At 42.8% G+C, this 19,225-nt stretch overlaps 2 protein-coding genes and 1 long non-coding RNA gene across 9 annotated transcripts in view; 2 read left to right on the top strand and 1 right to left on the bottom strand.

The window, feature by feature from the left end:
* Positions 1-4,109, top strand: part of SSR3 (signal sequence receptor subunit 3) — a 29,352-nt gene extending 25,243 nt beyond the window's left edge. Inside the window, exon 5 of the mRNA XM_081828402.1 lies at positions 3,789-4,109. Within this exon, the coding sequence (XP_081684528.1) occupies positions 3,789-3,792 (4 nt within the window). The 3' untranslated portion in view covers positions 3,793-4,109. The remainder of the gene's footprint in view (positions 1-3,788) is intronic.
* KCNAB1 (potassium voltage-gated channel subfamily A regulatory beta subunit 1) overlaps positions 1-19,225 on the bottom strand; it is a 370,920-nt gene that overhangs the window by 7,149 nt on the left and 344,546 nt on the right. For all 6 annotated transcript variants that reach the window (XM_081828363.1, XM_081828375.1, XM_081828385.1 and 3 more), the window contains 4 exons: positions 14,816-14,901; positions 14,020-14,140; positions 12,521-12,615; positions 4,716-4,836 (listed from right to left, as the gene is read on the bottom strand). In XM_081828363.1, the coding sequence (XP_081684489.1) occupies positions 4,716-4,836; positions 12,521-12,615; positions 14,020-14,140; positions 14,816-14,901 (423 nt within the window). The remainder of the gene's footprint in view (positions 1-4,715; positions 4,837-12,520; positions 12,616-14,019; positions 14,141-14,815; positions 14,902-19,225) is intronic.
* The window catches only part of LOC145723008 (uncharacterized), a 171,643-nt gene continuing 164,925 nt past the window's right edge, over positions 12,508-19,225 (top strand). The window contains exon 1 of one of the 2 annotated variants that reach the window (XR_014147706.1): positions 12,508-12,635. This is a non-coding gene — a long non-coding RNA (uncharacterized LOC145723008). The remainder of the gene's footprint in view (positions 12,636-19,225) is intronic. The other variant, XR_014147708.1, reaches the window with a different exon arrangement.

Raw genomic sequence — 19,225 nt, 5'->3', positions numbered from 1 at the left:
TTTGCATGAGGACTTGCCTCAACAGCTGGGGTATCCAGTTGAGCTGTCCACCCCAGGACCACGTTCTTGCTCCTGAAAACACCTGACCCTGCTCCCCGGCAGACGTCTGCATTCCTGTTTCCATCTTGGCCCACAGTCTGTCTTTCTCCATCTTATTCATGCTCTTGTTCCTCATCTGTTTTAGAGTCCTGTAGACCCTGGGTATCTTGTTCTTTGATTCTACCCAACTGTCAAACTCAGGATTTCCCTTTATTCCTAGTCCAAGATTCAACATGCCAGCCTTCAACCCTTTACTTCTCTCCTTCTGCCTCTCTAGCAACCTCCACCCTTAAACCCTCTATCCAGCCCCGTCCCTTCGCTCTTGGCAGATGACCTGGCTTCCTACTGTATGTAGAAAATTAAGTCTATCAGGTGGTATATTCCTCAATAACCCACAAGCGCACATCCACACCTTCCAGTTTCAGAAGATGATGTGTCTGGTTTCTGTTCAAGGGCGAAGTCTGCCCTGGATTGAATTCCTGTTGCCTTTTCTTGGACTTGATTGATCATTGTTTCTCACTTTCTCTCCTGAATTTTAAATTTCTTACCATTTCCTTTATCAAATTTGTCCCATTCTAAAATTAGCCTACCTAACTTGTAAACTTCTAAAAGGCTAGTTTAGACTCCCTGAGAGGACTCCTTTGCCCTCTAGTCCCCTTCTTACCGTGTCAGAAGCCAAGTTCCTTAGGAACCTCCTTGTGATTACAGTAGATGTCTGCAACTAGAGGTGTCTGTAGATGCCTAGATGCAGTGTCTGCTGGACACCCTGCTAGGTGTCCCACGGGCACTGCACACGGCTTACTACTTACTACTAAGCCTGTCTTTCTTGTGTTCCCAGTCTCATTTTGGGGCCATCACCCAGCAACTTGGCCTTCTAATCCCCAAACCGGGGTGTTATCCTTAGGAACTGTCCTTTTTCTGAGCCTGCATTCCCTTTTAATTACCACATTTAGTTGATTATTCCTCCTAAATATTTCTGTGATCCAGCATGCATCAGAATCACCTGGAGGGCTCGAAAAACGACAGGGTGCCACCCCTGAGTTTCTCACTGAGAAGGGCTAGAGTGGGGCCCGGGGATCTGCATGTCAAACAAGCTTCCAGGTGCTGCTGATGCTGCTGGTCCAGGGACGATGCTTTTTCTGAAAACAATTTTGTTGGGGTAAAATTCCCCCATTTAATCATTCAATGATTTTTCATAAGTTTATCAAATGTGCAACCATCACCACTTACAGTTAATCCCATTTCTACCCCCAGTCCCAGGAAACCACTCATCTACTTTGTACCCCTATAAATTTTATTACTTCTGGACATTGAATTTAAATGGAATCCTATAACCTGGATCCTTTCTGTCTGACTTCTTTCACTCAGCATGATGTTGGTAAGGTTCACCCATGTTAATAGCATTTATTAGTAAATATTTCTGTTATTGCTGAATAGCATTCTATCATGTGGATGTGGCCCACACTTGGAGAATCACTGCCCTGGTTCCACTGCCCACTGTCCTCGTTCAGGACCTCACTGTCTCTCTCCTGCACAGCTGGTTTTCCCACCTCTTGACTGGATTTCCCCCTCCTTTTCCCCCATAATCTGTCACAGGAGTGACAAGAACAGCACATTTCCCAGGTACAAATCCGATCATGTCATGCCTGGTTAAAAGTTCTTCAACATGTATCTCACATAATCATTGTCTTATAAGATGAAACTCTCATTTCTCATCCTGGTAAACTTACTAGAAAGCCTGCCTCTCCAGCTTCGTGTCTTCTCACTCCCTGCCTTGAACTTTGGGCTTCAGCAGCACTGAACTGTTGGTAAATCCTTTCCATCCCCAAACATCATGCTGTTTTTCTCCTCAAGTCCTCTGTTCAAGTGTACCCTTGGCCTGGAATGTCCCTCTGCCTCAGTGATCCCTCCTCGGTCATTTGAGACTCCTCATGGGTACTGTCTTCTCCCACAGCCCTTCCCTGAATCCCAGGCTGGGTTGGGAGCCCCTACACTTTACTTAACTTCCATAATCCTCTGTGTCCTTGTCAGTTATTTTATTACAACACTGTATTAAAGTTATCTATTTTATTTTCTTGACTTGCCCACCAGGCTGTGAGATAGGTGTTGTTTGCACTTGGATGCTCAGCACCCAGCCTAGTACCTGCACATAGTAGGTGCTTATTACATGTTTGTTGAATAAACACAGGTGTGAATGATTGATGGGTGTCCCCAAGTATTCCTTCTGCCCCGTTTGCTCAGGCCCTGCAACAGATCCTCTTAAGCTGTTACCAGGCTCTGGCCTTTTGAGGCAATCACTAAATCTTTCCACATGGGCAAAATAATACTCTATATAGGCAAAACGGCAAGGGATCCAGGACCTTTTTTTCCCCCCTGGCTGCATTGTTTCCTGCTTTGCACTTAGAGAACTCTTTTGGCTCTGGTGTTAAGTATTGAGGTCAAAGCCGGGCACTGGGAAAATTCTTGCCCATAAACTACCCGATGTCAGCAATAGCGAATTTTCTCCATGGGCTGTAGGGCATAGGAGAACCAACTGGGCAGAACTGGCCAGCGTGATAACACATGCAGATGATTCTAGCTTCTAAGCAAGTGTCAGCAACAGCCCTGTCCAGAAAGCCTAGGAGCAGTGTGAAGGCTGGCTCCAGTGCAGGTGTGTGACATGGGAGGCAGCCCACACTTGAGTTCAAGCGGTTTGTTTCCTGCCAAAGGATCCTCCCTCCCCCTACTCCCTTCTAGCTGATCAAAGGTAATATGCCTGGAAATAATTTCCCTCTTGGTTTGAGAGTTCTGCGCTTAAAAGTGAAACTACTCGTTTATAAAGAAGGAAAAAAAAATGACAGGCAAGCAAGACATCTGGGGGCACAGAGGAAGGAAAGGGAGAATCAAAGCATGTTTTAACTTAGACTCAGACTGTAACTCTGAGTCTTTCATGCATATCTAACATCCAGTGAAAGTTTAAATCTGGTCAAGATTTCCTCTTGAGAAGGACACTTCTTCTCTTTCAGAGCTAAATTCAAAACTCACTGTCCTGTTACCACCTAAAACTGTATTTTGAACCAACCGTATTTCAAGAAGAGATGTTTCCCTGCTTGTCACGCTGACCACACACCATGGCTAGGAATGGACGGAGTTGTAGTTCCGAGGTGTCTCATTCTTTGCAAACAGAGCTTACTGAGCTTACTGAGCACCTACTCTTTGCTTTATATATATAATTTCCCTTTACTCAACAAATTTGTAAGATCTGTGTTACACGCATTTTATAGATGAGAAAATTGATAGGTTAAATAACTTGCTTATGGTCAAATGGCCAATACTTTTTACAACAAGCTGCAGGGATGCTAATAGTCACATTATTCTTTGACTTTTTTTTTTTTTTTTGGAAGGACTAAAACAAGTCCTGTATGTATGTACCTGGGTAAATGATATTCCCCACCCTCTCCCCAACTACCTCCCGTTTCTGTCTCCAGCTGCAGCCATTCCCTGCCTTCCAACCACAGAAGGATCTTGCATCTAACAATTACTGTGTCACGTTGTTTTGTTTTCATAGAACTTGAGTTTTTTATGTCCTTATTTCACTGTGTTGGAATAGCCCCAGTTCCTGCTGTTTCTTAACCCTTGGGAATTTTTTCTAGAATCTACAACCATTTTACTCTTTTCTCATAGCTACCCTGTGGATTTTTTGTAACTTTCAGTTTCTTCATTTGTGAGGTGGAGATAATGATTGCAAATACTCCCTTAACATCTGTAAGGTAGGGCAGGTGACAGCATACGGCTCAAGGGATTGTTCTGATGCTTAAGGAGATGAGACCGTGAGCATGAAGCGCTGCTGTGGAGCAAGGGAGCTGAAAGTCTACAGGCTTTTCTGTTCGGTACCTAGCCTCTAAGCTACCTGTGACTATTGGAGATGTGAATTGAAATGTACTGTAGGTATAAAATACATTCTGGATTTTGAAGACTTAGTATGAAAAAAAGAATATAAAATATCTCAATAACTTTTTATAGTCATTGTGTGTTAAAATGGTAATGTTTGGGCCATTACTGGGTTAAATAAAATCTGTCATTAAAATGAAGTTCACCTATTTCCTTTTTTTGAGTATGGCCACTAGAAAATTTAAATATGTGGTTCACATTCTGTTTCTATTGGACAGCACTGGTACATGTGGTTTTCAGCCATACGAGTGACCATGATGGTTCCTCAACTCCACAGTTAGAGCACTTTTCATGGCCCCTCAGGAAGTTGCAGAGTGAAGCTGCTCCTCTAGGATAGGCTTCCATGGGGTAGTAGCCTTGGGCCCCTGGCACCCCCAGCCCTGCATCTGGCCTGTCACCAGCCCCACCTTAGCTTCCACAGGGAGGGAAAACCAAGCCAGAAGAAATGGATGTCACTACACAATTGAGGGCCACTCATGTCAGACACCATGAGGATGTATGTGTTTTCACTTAGTCTCATTTAAACGGCGTTCTAAGGGATAGAAGAAGGAAATGTTTTAACATGTAGAAAATTCTAGGGAACTTTGAAAACTTTGTTTTAGATAATATTAACCAGGAGCTTATGCTTCAGAGATCAGTCTGCCCCTTACACTAGATACTTTATCATGATAGGGATGTGAAAACTATTTTCTGTGATCTAGCAAAGCCTCCCCCCCCTCCCCCCCCCCCCCCGGTCATTTTCTTACCAACAGCTAGCTGAGGTAGTGTGCATCCCAGACGCTCAGCAATTGGGGAAAGGTCTTTTAGTTTGTTTTGCTGTTTTCGGCCTTCTTCACTTACAATTCTTTCCTTCAGCCACTGGTAGCACTAGGGAGAAGAAGATCATTTAAATGTCAATGGCTGGTAAGGGTTTGAGGCAAAGATTGTTAAATCGGTAAAATAGGAGGCCCTCATGGTGAATTCCTGAATCTTCTTCCCTAAACTTTGTTTTGTGGTGACCAGATGCCTGTGCTTTTAGGCAAAGAGATGTTCCCCATGGTCTCACTCCTTGTTTATTGGTTCAAGACAGATTGATTTTGACTAATAGTCACCATTCAAATACATCAACATGCATGAAAGTTATTAAAATCCTGACATACAATTATATATAGTCTGCTAAGTGGAGGAAATGATGTTTCTTATTGCAATAGCCCAATTTTAGAATGTAGCAAAAAAAAATATATATTGACATTTCAGCAAGGTCTGTTAGGTTTCCTTTTTGTCAAGAAGGCTGGGTGCCAAGCTTTCTGTTCAAAGAAAGCCATTATCTTATTCTTTTGTAATTATCTTTCTCCCTCTTGCTAGTCTCCTATTTTTTTTTTTTAAGATTGTATTTATTTGAGAGAGAGGGAGCACGCACGAGCTGGGTGAGGGGCAGGGGGAGAAGCAGACTCCTCGCTGAGCAGGGAGTCTGACGCAGGGCTCCATCCCAGGACCCTGGGATCATGACCTGAGCCAAAGGCAGCCACTTAACCAACTGAGCCACCCAGGTGTCCTGCCAGTCTCCTATTCTTACAGCAGGGTTTTCTTTTTCTTTTTAAGATTTTAATAGAGAGAGAACAAGCACAAGTAGGCAGAGCGGCAGGCAAAGGGAGAGGGAGAAGCAGGCTCCCTGGGAGCCCGCTGCGGGGCTCGATCCCAGGGCTCTGGGATCATGACCTGAGCCGAAGGCAGACGCTTAACACACTGAGCCACCCAGGTGCCCCACAGCAGGGCTTTCTTGTGAGCTCTCTCAGCTCCTTCCTCAAAGCAGACAAGCATAACTGAAAGGTACCCAAGTACATTTTAAAAATTTTGAAGTTGATAAAGACTATCCCAAAAGTGTATTATCTTTTGTATAGTGATTGAAACTTTAAAAGGTAAGGAAACTCAGAACAGGAAACTCTGTAAAACCTCTGAGAAGAGACTGACTCTGATTGGTAGCCTATAAAGTGAGCTAACTTCCTAAATAGAAGGAGACAAATCTTTTAGAACTTCTCAATGCCTTGCTTCCCCAAAGGTTCTGCTCTTATTAAGAAATGAGGGACAGTAGGATGTTCTCTACAAAACACTAAGCAGCAACATCCAAAAGTAACAAATATTTGTAAGAATGTGTTTTAGTGAAAATAATAGAAAACATGCTCCTGTGTGGCAATGTGGACTTTATCCGCTGTGTTTGCGAAATAATTGTCACTGCAGACCTTTACCTTCCCAAAGGCAGCAAATCATCACAGACATTCCACCCACATCATTTCAATAAGGCTGCTTGCTTTTGTTTTTTAAGTACTTTTTTCTTCATTCTAAGACAGTATTTCCAAAGAAAAAGGGTAACCACATTACGTTTTATTATGATTTTTGAAATGATTTTGCAGATGTGAAAAAGAGAAAGGGCAAGCTGCCCCAGTTCTGTTTGCTTTCTAGATCTCAAAGGCGTATGGTCTGGCTCCTCACTTGAGAGTTTGCTTAGGGAGATGGCCAAGAGTCTTCCCAGCTTCAGCTCTGGGAAACCTCAGCTTCTTCCAGGAGGAACGGTAGCCTGGAGCACCTTTCCAAAGACGACAGCTGGTGCTAGGGGTAATGAGTTGGGCCTTGAGACAATGAACACTGCCATCAGGGCCCAGGAGCCTTCTCTGACCAGACCTGTGTGCTGGGTAGAGAGTGTGCTGGGTCAGAGCGCCCCTGAACTTAACTTCCCCTGTCCTAGTGGAGAAACATTACCAGCCCTCACTTTAGTTTCATAACACCTTTCAGGGGACCGGTAGCCCTGAGCATTCTTCAAAGGAAAAAATAAAAGGGTTGAAAACCAATCGCTGAATGATTGCTTTTCATTGTAACTAGGAGCGTTCTTGAAGTTTCAATATATACCACACACATAAGGAATGGTTGTTTTATCAATCACTTATAGAACTCCATTTTTGAAACCTTATCATGTGGAGTGCATTTGTACGCTTAGGGTCGAGTTACAAGTTTGTGTGTATGTGTGTGTACATTTACACACACGCGCACACACAACATACTGAGAGACAGACTTCTAAAAGTAACAAACATCAGACATTCATTTATTGAGTCACTCTCTCCCTACACTCAACACTATAAATCTTGTTGCTTTAATCATTGGAAAACATAAGCAGGCTAAGGTTTATAAAAAGTAGACACATAGTATTTATACTGCTTTTCCTCATACCAAAGGAAACAAAAGTGTTTTTGGAAATAAATAGCTTTAACTGCTTTGCAAGTGGGAAATGTTAGCATAGAGAGGAGATGAGGCTTAATTAAAATATAAATATGGAAGCGAACCAGTGTTTTTTGTAAGAAGATTGGTGGTGGGTGTGGTTGTGTGCGACAATACACCCAGCTTGTTGACTGGGCAGTCCTCCATGAGTCAAAGCTGATTTTTTCCCTTCCAACCCTATTATACTGCTTACCCCATTGCTGCAGTGACTTGCTCACGTGTTGATCTTTCTTTCTAACTAAATGGAGGAGGGCAGGGACAGGCTTCTTGTTCATCTCAACATCTCCGGTCCTGACACAGTGCTTGCCACAGAGCAGGGGCTCCACCAGTATGACCGTGAGGGAGGAATCTGAGCAACCAGGGCTCCACAGGGTAAAAAATAGATCTCTTCAATGTTTCCGATGAGCACAGACACCCCCTCTTTATTCCAGTACAACTTTGCGGATAGTCCTGTGTGACTCTGCAGTGCTTGTGGATTCCACACTGTTTCATAATCCACCCCTTCACATATCTAATAAGTCCCCAAGTTACCCCCTGAAGGTGGGGACTGTCGCCTTCTTCCCTGTATCCTAAGCACTCAACACAGAGCCCAGCACTGACTAGATACTCAGTAAGTATTTGCCAAAGAAAACATGAGCTTTTCCGCACAGATTAGGGGGCTATTGGTTTTATACAGAAGTCACAAAATTCTCTAATTTTTCCTAAAGCCTATTTATTTGCCATCTCCCAGTGCTGTGACCACTGAACAGGTAATGCTGGGGGTGGGAGCAGTCTGCGGGACTGGCCCTGAAGCCTCCAGTTGGCTGGTTGCTAATAATGGATTGAAACTCAGGCAGCATCTATAAAGCCATGGACAGAGTAAGTCACATTTCATCTCTGGACTTTGTCTTGGAATAATTTAGCATCCAAGATCACTGACTCTTATAATTTAAACTTCAAAATCTTTGGCTCAAAAGAGCAGCACAGTCTTTTGATATCGAGGTTGAAATCTCTAGGTAAACTGCTGAAGCTAAAAAATTTCCTTCTGAAACTACACCGTGATGTGCAATACTTTTAGTTGCTTAAAGTGAACACCTGGAGTACTCGAATTGCCACTATTCCCCTACCTTGATTCACCTAAGTTTGCATCGTCCTGTTTTCATTTGACAGAGGGGGTAGATATTTTTATGATTTTTCTATAAGGCATTTTGCTAGCAACAAGAAAGAGCTGCCCATAAATTTTATTGCACTTTTCATTTCTATTTAAAATGTCTATTTAAAAGCCACACACCTGGTCCGTTGATCAGACTTTGTTGATCTTCCGTTATGGCTCATTTCACCCATTCAACAAACATTTATTGAGTACCTGTCATGTGCCAGGCTCTGTGATGAGCTACCTGAGTTTCAGTGTCTGTCCTAGAGACATTCACAAATCACCGTCTGGTAGCTTGAGGAGTGTTTTGTAGTTGGGGTGCCTCCCTCAGAAGCCGTGTTTGTACTGCCTCCTTATGGAAAATGCCTCTCCTGATGGTGCATGACAGGAGTGGTCATAGCACTTTACTGTTTGGGTCACTGTCATTGGTCTTACAAGTTGGCACATGACCCAAGTTTGGCCAGTCTTCCCTGGACTGAAGTCATAAGGAAAGATAGCTGTCTATTCTCTCACATTACATGTCTGTAAGGATGTAAACCTGCAAAGCAGTTTTCCCACTCCTGACCTCATGGAGAGGACCCGTTTGCAGTAGAAGATAACATCCACATTCAGAGAGAAATAGAGGAGATGGAGAGTCCTAACAATGTACAAGTCTATGGTTGGAGTCAACCCTGAGACCATCTCCATTCCATCCTTCCCAGCAAGTATTTATATGTTCCCCTTCTTTGATTAAATTAGTTGAGTTAAATTCTTTTGCTTGCAACAGGAGAATTCTAAGACTCTGTAAGAAGTGTTAATGGAATAATAGAGGAAGCTGCAAATAATTCAGTTTTATAGTGAGGACAGGCTTCATAGAGGTGAAGATAGCCAAGCTTTGTCTTTAGTAATGAGGGCTTCCATCACAAGATGAAAAGAAGGGCATTTCTGGGAGGCAAAGGAGAGTACAGGGCTTTTGGATGAACAATACAGTGATGTAACATGGGGAAAGACAAGAACGGAAAAGTGGGCACAACTTAGATCCCAAGGGTATTTCCTTGAATGCTTTTCTGTGGGTTTTGGGTTTTGTCCTATAAGCAATGACTGGGAAGTGAGTAACAGACTTTAAGCAGGGTTATGATATGGTCAGATTAGTCTTTCAGAAAGATAATTGGTTGCAGTGATGGGTAGTTGACAAAAGGGGAAAAAAAAATTGGGAATGCAGACAGGAGGTTACTGCAGCAAAACAGGGAAGAAATGATGATGGTCTGAACTGAACAAGGGCTGTGCAGGGAAGGGCCACGGTCAGGAAGTGGCCTGGAGGAGTGGGGGCCCCACTGGACAAGAGTGAGGGAGGAGAGGAGGCAGTCTGACATAACCCTTGGCTTCTGACTGGGATGACCAGATGGAGGGTGGAGGCACGGTTAACCATGAAGGAAGGGTAAGTTCTGGGGGGTGATGACAGATTCCACTAGGCATGACTAATGCCCACGGGAGATGTCTAACAGCCACGTGAGGAAGTAGTAGTGTACAGCTGAGCAGTGAAGACGAGGTGGTGACAAAAGATTTTAGAAGTCACTGTTAGAGCAGCGGACCAGATGCAGCCTTCCAGAAAACCCCCAGGTTGTGTTACTTTCTAAAAGACCCCCACCAGATAGGTATTTTTCACACTGCGTTATCTTTCAAATACAAGTTCAGTACTTACAACAGCATGAAATGTCAGTGTCTGTTTTATTGGTATAACTTAGAATAGCTAATGTGAAACACCAGCCATTTATTCTGTTTGGGGTAGGGGTAGGTAAAAGCTGCTAACTTATTTATCTTCTTGCCTAGCATTCGATCTTTAATTTTTTGTTTGTTTGTTTCAGTTACTCTATTCAAGTTTCCCCTTTTTTTTAAAGCAATTTTATTTTTCATTTTAAGTTGACTCCATGCCCAGTATGGGGCTCGAACTCACGACTTTGAGACCAAGAGCTGCATCCTCTACTAACTGAGCCAGCCAGGCGCCCCATAAGTGGCATTTCTAAGTGCACATATATTAGTATGGAAAACACTGGGGGCTAATGATTTAGGAAGGCTTGAGAGTCTGTGGAGCTCTAAAGAAGCTGCTTTGTGATCAGAAAGAGGCCTTTAACCTGTTGAGAGCCCTTCATGTTTATTGTTAAGGATGTTTCAATAGATGTTGACTTTATCAAAGTCAACAATAGAAATATTTTTCTGAGTTGCTTTTGGACTTAGCCACCTTCAAGTATTTTGTATCTCCTTATTTTATTATTATTTTTTTACTTTCTCTTTTTGTTAATGCATTTGTGAAATTTTTTTTTTTTTAGCTGTTTGTAAGCTTTTTCCAAATAATGATGGAGGTCAGCCAATCTTACACTCCAAATACAGTACAGCTACTTCTTCCTCCATTAGAAACCTGGGTTTGCAGGGAGACAAAAATGTCTTCGGGGGAGATAAACAGAGCCAGGAAACCTGAGTTCTAGTATAAACTCTCTCTATTATGAGTTTATGCTCTTGGATTATTATCTGACCTCTTTGTGCTCAGTTTCTACATCTGGAAAGGTTTACCCTCTTATAAGGATAGTCACTACTCAGCACATGTGGAAGTACTTTGAGTTTTTAAAAACATCTCTGACGGGGGCGCCTGGGTGGCTCAGTCAGTTAAGTGTCTGCCTTCAGCTCAGGTCATGATCTCGGGGGTCCTAGGATCTAGTCCCACATCAGGTTCCCTCCTCAGCAGGGAGTCTGCTTCTGCCTCTTCTGTGTGCTTGCGCTTGTGTGTGCATGCACGCTCTCTCTCTCACCCTCTCTCAAATAAATAGTCTTAAAAAAAAAAGTCTCTGAAAGAATGTAAGGCAACATGCTTAGCTACACCTGATTAAGAGTCATCTGTATCCATTTATCTTTGTGTGGATTAAAGGAGATGAATAAAAATGCTTAGCCCAATGCTTGGCACGGAGTAGATGCTCAGTAAAATCGCAATTTTCAGTGCTTCCCTTTCTTCTTTGCTCTTTTTGCCTTTCTCCGTTCATACCTTCTTCCCTAAGATGCTTTTAGTTTTTCCTTGCTAACTTATTTAAACTGGGTTCAGAACAATGCACAATTTTCAGAAGCAAGACCACAATTAATATTCTAAGATAATTATATTTTGTGATAATGCCAAGCTAGAAATAGGCATGTCACCATGCTTTAGGAGATATTTATATTATTTTAGACAACAAACTAATAGGTCAACTGTAACAAGCAGAAAGAGTGGGAGACCTAGAGCCTTGAGACTGTTCTGATTAGCGAAGCATGCAGTCGTCCCAGCAAGTTGATTACAGGGTTGGTGGTTTGGGCCTAACTTGGGCTGTCCTCCAGCTAACTTTGTGCTTATGGAAGCAAGAGGCTGTGTCAAACTTCTACTTCTTAGGGGCCTCTGCCATGTCTGAATTTTAAAAATGCCAATATTCTCTCTCCCTTGACATTACCATTTGTGATTCTAATGTTATTACACATTGTCTCAAGTTTTTAAAAACAGGTTGTTAATGAGGGCTGTCTGGAGTACTCTCAAATAAATTAATCATCAAGATGTTCTGAATGGAAGTTATTTTATGTCAGTGATGTCAAATATCTTTATGCTTCAGAGAAGAATTTAAACTGTAAGACTACGTGGCCAGTTGATCTCTGTGAAAAACACCAGCCTTGAGCCCGGGTGACAGGCTTGCCTGGCTATGTATCTTGCTTCCCGAACCCTCCCTCTTACCCCACACCCCCACACAGTAAACAACATCAATCCACCTCGAGCCCCACTCAGCTACAGTTGGTTTACCCCAATTGTTTTGTCAAGAAAAGTAAAAATAGATCCTCTCATAAAGAAAAGGGATTTTACATTTCATCAATTTCCAGGGAGGGATGAAAGAATAAATAACAGTAGGGATTTGAGCCCTATAAACCTAACCAGGGCACTGGGCATTTCCCCCCAGTCCCCAGAGGAGGAGAATTTTCTGTGCGGACAGACATGGCTGCTGACTGATGCCGGCCCGGAGCAGAGGTCTCCTGGGGGCTTGAGGGAGCCTGCCTGAGGACACTGGCCAAGCCGCGCTCTGCCTGAGCCAGGAAGCACAGGCTGCTGCGGAGCTGTCCTGTTCAGTCTTCTTCCGTCCCTCTCTCCCATCCCCAGACGCATTTCTAGAAGTGGGGGAAAATACCTTCAGTGAAGCCCTAGAACTCTCAGGCACTCCATTTCCATATTTTCCTGAGATGATTCCACAGGCAAGTGGAGACCATGTCATTGCTCCAACTCCTACAGAAGAAAAAAACTGAGTAAGTTGCTTGTGCAAAGGGAGATTAAAAGTGTGGGAGTGTTTAAAACAGGACTTGGTTAGTTACAGGAAAACGGCTAGTCAGATAAGTAAGTTAATACCAGCAGATGTCTTTCCATTAATATTTATTTAATTTAAAAAACAGTTTATTTATTTGAGAGAGAGAGAGAAAAGAGAGATCACGAGTGGTGGGGAGGGGCAGAGGGAGAAGCAGGCTCCCCGCTGAGCAGGGACCCTGCTCCATCCCAGGACCCTGGGATCATGACCCGAGCCGAAGACAGACGCTTAACCGACTGAGCCACCCAGGCGCCCCTAAAATTGAGTTATTTATAGGTTGTGCTTCATTTTTATGAATCAATTGAACATGTACTGTCAGTTATACGGAGCGGGCCTTGTTTTCAAGCCAAACAAGCCTAAAAATGTGGCTCACTCTTAATTTGCTGATGTCCAAAATGGATGTTTCTTTTTATACTCAGAGACAAACACTGACTTGCACAGGCGAATGCTCCAGTGTTCCACTCGTCCCGAGTGCCTATTTAGAGCTTGGTCCATAGCGGCACCGTGCCTACCGCAGAGGAAACATATAGCCAGCGCCAGCAATTATGAGTGTTACTGCTGTTGGCTTTTGTAATCTTTTTTCTCCTTACTCAGCATTTTCCTGCTCTACTTCTTAGGAACCTCTATTTTTTAGGAAGAAAGTTATCTCTGGACACTGTTGTGATACATGAGGCTGAAAATGTGGCTTATTCATGTTTTTTGTATGTCCAAAATTCTTATGTATATGTTATATACATAAGAATATATATATACACACACACACACATATATATGTTTGTGTGTATATATATGTGTGTGTGTGCATATATATATATACACATATACATACATACATTTCTTTCCTTTCTTTGAAATTATTACATCTACCTACACAGACACGTAGTGCTAGGCCTGTCAGGCAGTCTTAAACTCCCCATGTCTAACTTAGTTCCAGGCACAGAGTAGAAGATATAGATGTATAGATCCATAATTGTTTTTGGAAAGGCAGTTATAATCTACTCAAAGACGCATGCTTTGGTTAGAGAAGCACCCTACAGAAAAAATGAGTTTACTCATTGTTTCTACCCTTCTTTCTACACGCATTTTTGAACACCTCCTGAGGACAGCTTGTACACCAGTCACAATTTACAACTGCTTGGATTTCATCAGTAATACCCTACAGACTACCCTGTAGGCACATTTGATTATTCTGTAGTCAGAAATGGATAGTTCTCACAATCTCTATGTTAGTTAGGAACATTAAGGAAAGCATTTTGGTAACACTTTTTTCTGGATCACTGATACTCCTATTGTTAAAAATAATGAGTAAATTTGATTGTGAAGATTACCTATTTTATGGTAGAGCTCTGGTAGCTGAACCTCCACTTTCTCTCTCTGAAAAAGATGGTACTCAGCTTGTTCACAGACCGGTGGGATCATATTGAACTGCCTTGCTACAGAATAGGCTTCCTAGGGAGAAATAAGATTGTAACTGAATTTATACTCATGAGAAATAAGGCTGCTCTATGATTCATATGCATGAGAAAACTTCGTTTCAATGAAATCAGTACAAACCAAGAAACATGTAGGATGGCAAATAATAAGCAAAGTTGTGACCATCAATCTCACTAAGAGAAATATCAAATGCAGGAAATCCTTATTATTCTTTGGGAGGGTCTGGATTGAGTAAAGTCCAGGGCAAATTAGTCAACATGAGAACCATAATAGCCCATGACAATATCCATAATTTTGGTTCCTAAAGAAATAAAACTCAGACTAACATATACAAATGATGTGTCATTAGCGTGTTATAAACAGTATAGTTATTTAATACAGTTTTTAAAAAAGGAAGCCAGACTATTTTGTTCATGTATCTCATTAGCTGGGAAATTCATTGTATCCTCTTGTCACCGAAGAACATGCAAGAATATGATTCCTGCTAGAGACCTGCACCTTCCCTGTTGTATTCTGAGCTGATGAGATCCAGCCCCCGTATCTATCTCTGGAATGACAGAATTGATCATAGCATTCTAGTGTCATGGTGATTATTAGGAAAGTTTGCAAAAGGTCTTATAATTTACACATAGTATCTGAAAAACAATAATAAAGTATTTAACGGCCATTTGAGAACAGAAATGAAATTACCATGATCTCCATAGCACTCCACCGCGAGGTCCCCCAATACATCGCCATTCCTTGGTTTATCACATGTGTCATGGCTCGAACAATTTCTATAGAAGGCCAAACAGTATTTAATTAGTTTCTCTACTTTTCAGAGTTATGTGATCTTTTTTTTTCCCTGCCCAAAGCTTAGAAGTTTAATGCAATTATTTGTCTTATTAATATAATTACTTTGACATTGGTGACTACATAATAGTCTAACATGAAATATTGATAGTTTGGAGGCTGCTGGTACTTTTGGGTAAACTGACTTTCCATTTTCAGTTTGCAGCACTACTACTAAATGATACTAAAGACATAGTGACAACTTTAAGTTCTTCCTTTACTTTTATTACTTCATGGTTGCTGCCCTGTAAAAGAACACATGATTAACCTTTCTCAAAGCTTGGGTACCTTACTAAAGTGAGAAGTAAGAGGAAGCATTGATTTTGACTTTGTAGAACGTAAGGTCACTGATGATAGAAGGCCTCTCTTTGTGTGTTGGATTTGCAGAGCTGGGCCTCACACAGGGTGTCTGTGTAATAGAGATGACTCAACAACAATATGTTTAGCAGAAAGATAAACATATTAAATGCTGCACAAACAGCTGAGCCACAGTGGCTCCCAGCCCACAATGGCACACCCTGTCCTTGACCACTTCGAACTAAACTTTATTCTGAGACATCCATGTAATGCACTTCATCAGGGGCTGCTTTATGGCCCCATGGAGTTTGCTCATCAGCTTCTTTCAGCTTGACATCACATTGCCTAAACAGGAGAATGAATCCTTTCCACGGAGAGCTGGAGTTGAGCTAATCCTCTTGGCACCAGCTAGATGTGATACAAAACCAGAGAGCATGGAGAGCCTCAAGTTCAGTGGCGTGAAAAGTCAAAGGCATGGCTGGATTTCTTCCACAAATCAGGTCAAATACCCAAGATGCCGGGTCATTTGACATTTTCAAGGGGTTGCAGGCCTCAGACTTCTCTGTGTCCTACTAATACCTGTAGGGTACATGTCCTTCAGAAAAATCAAATCCTTGTCTCAAAGTTGAGTTGAGGTGGATGTATTCTTATTTCTCACGAGCAAGCACTATCTAAATTGGTAGGTGACAGGATATAGAGTGAGACAGCCAGGGTTAGGGACTTGGCTTCCTTGCTTACTTGGCTTTTAAATTGCCCTTGGTTTCTTTGTTTGGAAGATAGGAATGCTTTTTCTCACCATTATCTACTCAACAGAGGTAGAATTTGGCTTTTAAGAAAAATATTTTTCTTTCTTGGAGAAAGACTCCCAAATATCAGGCTATTCCTCCGCAACTAAAACTACAAGTTCCTTTTCCCTTAATAAAGCTAATGAGATACAGAAAAGTTCTATGAAACATTTTCCTTTTATCATACAACTGGAAATGAGTGCCTATGGAAGTAGAACATTTCTGGAAGTAGAGAGCCATTATTTAAACCTCTTCCCAGAAGCACTCGCTCTGTTTGGACCCCTCCGTGGTCACACCAGCCCCCTTCCCTTCACACCCTGTTTCATTCAGAGCTAAGGAGTCCATTCCATCAGCAGTATTTATTAAGTGTCTAGATGCTGCGCTAGATGCTGGGGTTATTGTGGTCAATCAAACATGCTGGTAACCGCTGGTGAGGTTAACAGAGAATAAATGGAACCCGAGCCCCCCGACCCCCTGCCCTGTCTCTATTCTGCAATCAGTAAGATGAGCACTGGACAGTTGAGTGGCTGGTCGGCACTGAGGCTTTGACAAGAGCAGTTAAGATGAAATGGCGGTTGTGGCTCTTTCTGTACCTTCATTCACTTATTCAACACTCACATACTAAAAACCTAGTATTTGCCAGGGACTATGCCAGTTGCTGGGTTCATCTGTGAGCAAAACAAATACGGAGCTTCTGGACTCAGGGAGTTGAAAGGGGGAGATGAGGATGTACACAAGGAAGTAATTACAAAATGTGAAGTGTTGTGAAGAAAACAAACAGGGTCTGAGATAAGGAATGAGGTCAAGGAAGATCTCCCTGAGGAGTAATGTTTAGGCATCAAGAATAAAGGAGCCAGCCATGTGAAGAACAAGGAAAGAGCATTCATTCTAGGCAGATGGAACAGCATGTACAGGACAGGGCTTAGTGAGTTCTGGCAATCAGAAGGCAGCCCATTGTGGCAGGAGATGAGTGAGGAAGGAGGACGGGGGTAGAAGATACAGTTGGCAGGGGGCAAACCATGTTGTTCGTATGTTATTCAAAGTTTAGTGGGAAGGCAACAAGAGGATGTAGTTTACATTTTATAACACTATTTCTGACTCAGCCGTAGGGAATCAGTTGGGAGGGGGAGGGCTGGAGGGAGCAGGAAGATCTTTAGGAAGGAATCGTAGTATTCCAGGCAGGAGATGAGAGTGGTGGTAGTAAAGACAGACAGATACGGATGGATTCAAAATGTATTTTGGTAGAATCCACCAGGCTTGAGGATGGACTGAATGTAGCAAGTGAGGAAAAGGAAGGAATCAAGACGATCTCCCAGATATCTGGCCATTTACAGGGTTGAGGAAACTGAGGGAGCAACAGGTTTGGGGAGAAAAATCAAGGGTTCCTCTTTGAATGTGCGACGAATGGAGATGCCTGGAAGATACTAAGGGGGAGATGTTGAGTAGAAAGCAGTGGACGAATGTCATGGTCAGCAACCCAGGCTGGAGATGACATATTTATCACCGATCAGTCTATTAGTTGTCTTGAAATTCACAGCAGCAGATGAGACTATGTAAGGGGAGTCTGCCGAGGACACAGAAAAGGTTCTACAAGCCAGCCCAGGAGTCAGAGAGAGCACATGGCAAGGTTCTGGTTTATCCGTGGCCAGAGGAGCAGGAAGGAAGCCAGGTCATGGGATGTTGCAGAACCAAGAGCAGAGAGTGCTTGGAGAAGGAGCGGTGCCCACAGAGTGGAACACTCTGAGCATTCAGATCAGAGGGTACAACGCAGTGTCCTCTGGCTTTGGCACATGCCAGGGAGGTCCTTGCAGGCCATGAGAAGAGCCGTTTCAGTGTCAGTGGTGCCATGGGACCACAGCCGGGTGGGAGCAGATGGGAGAAGGGGGTGGCCATCGGGGGGACGGGCTTTAGACACAACCTGAGTAGACTCTTCCCAAGTTTGGAAGTGAATGGAGCAGACAAATGGCGCAGTAGCTGAAGGGGTACTTAGGGCCAAAGGAGAGTTTTATTTTAAAGATGGGAGACATAAAAATAAGCCTGTATGCCATTGGGAGTGATTTAAAAAGAGGGAGTTGGTGAAGATCTTGGCTGGAGGCTGGGGCCGGAGGGAGAGGGAGACTCGATCAAGTGAGATGGAGGGTAGGCGGGTACCTGTGAGGTGCAGAGGACTGCATCCAGATGGCAGAACGCCGAAAGGTGTGTTGAACTCATCGTGGGAGGACATGGGAGCTCCCGTGTGATGATTCTATTCTTTTTTTAGAATTTTTTTTATTAACATATAATGTGTTATTTGTTTCAGAGGTACAGATCTGTGATTCATCAGTCTTACACAATTCACAGCGCTCACCATAGCACATACCCTCCCCAATGTCCATCACCCAGCCACCCCATCCCTCCCACCCCCCTCCACTCCAGCAACCCTCAGTTTGTTTCCTGAGATTAAGAGTCTCTTATGGTTTGTCTGCCTCTCTGGTTTCGTCTTGTTTAATAAGCTATCAATCAAGTGAAGAAGAGGTGGGTGTGGTGAGAACGAATGGTTCTGAGTATGGACGAGAGTATGCGAGACCCTCCAATGCCCCAAATACTTTAGTTGGTGGTAATTTCTTGCTCGCTGATTGGTTGTGCTTCTGGCTCTGCAGAGAAGGGTTTGGCGGAATGAAGGAAAAAACCGAGTAGTTCTTATCCTTGGAGGAGGCTGAAGCACTGAATGCAGGGAAAAATGGTGGGAGAAGCAAGGGGCCGCCGTTGGAGATTCATGTTGCCACAGATTAAAAATTAAGCTTAATGGATGTTAAATTTGTTGGTTTTTTTTTACATCAAAGAAAAATCCCCCAAGTTGTTTAGCTCTGTAGCAGGAAGTGAAATGGGCTTTTACACAATTCTACTATTTAAGGACACAAGAGGGCAGCATTGTTGAAAGAAAAAAATCAATGGAGTCTAGCTGGTTTTACTCCTGTCTCATGGAAATGCATTTAAAAAGTATCCTCTTATATATGAAAACAATGGATCGTGGATCACCACATCAAAAACCAATGATGTATTGTATGGTGACTAACATAACATAATAAAATTAAAAAAAAAAAAAAGCATCCGCATCAGAGCATTTGATTCCAGGTGGGAAAAGGATGTTAGGAAGATTATTATGCGCATTGCATGCACCGGCCTTTGGGCAAAAGACAGGCAGACA

The sequence above is a fragment of the Leptonychotes weddellii genome, chromosome 1 (genome assembly GCF_054177405.1).
Source record: "Leptonychotes weddellii isolate Sample4059 chromosome 1, ASM5417740v2, whole genome shotgun sequence".
Taxonomy (NCBI): domain Eukaryota; kingdom Metazoa; phylum Chordata; class Mammalia; order Carnivora; family Phocidae; genus Leptonychotes; species Leptonychotes weddellii.
Note: the sequence above shows the minus strand (reverse complement) of the source record. Positions and strands in the feature narration are given on the sequence as shown.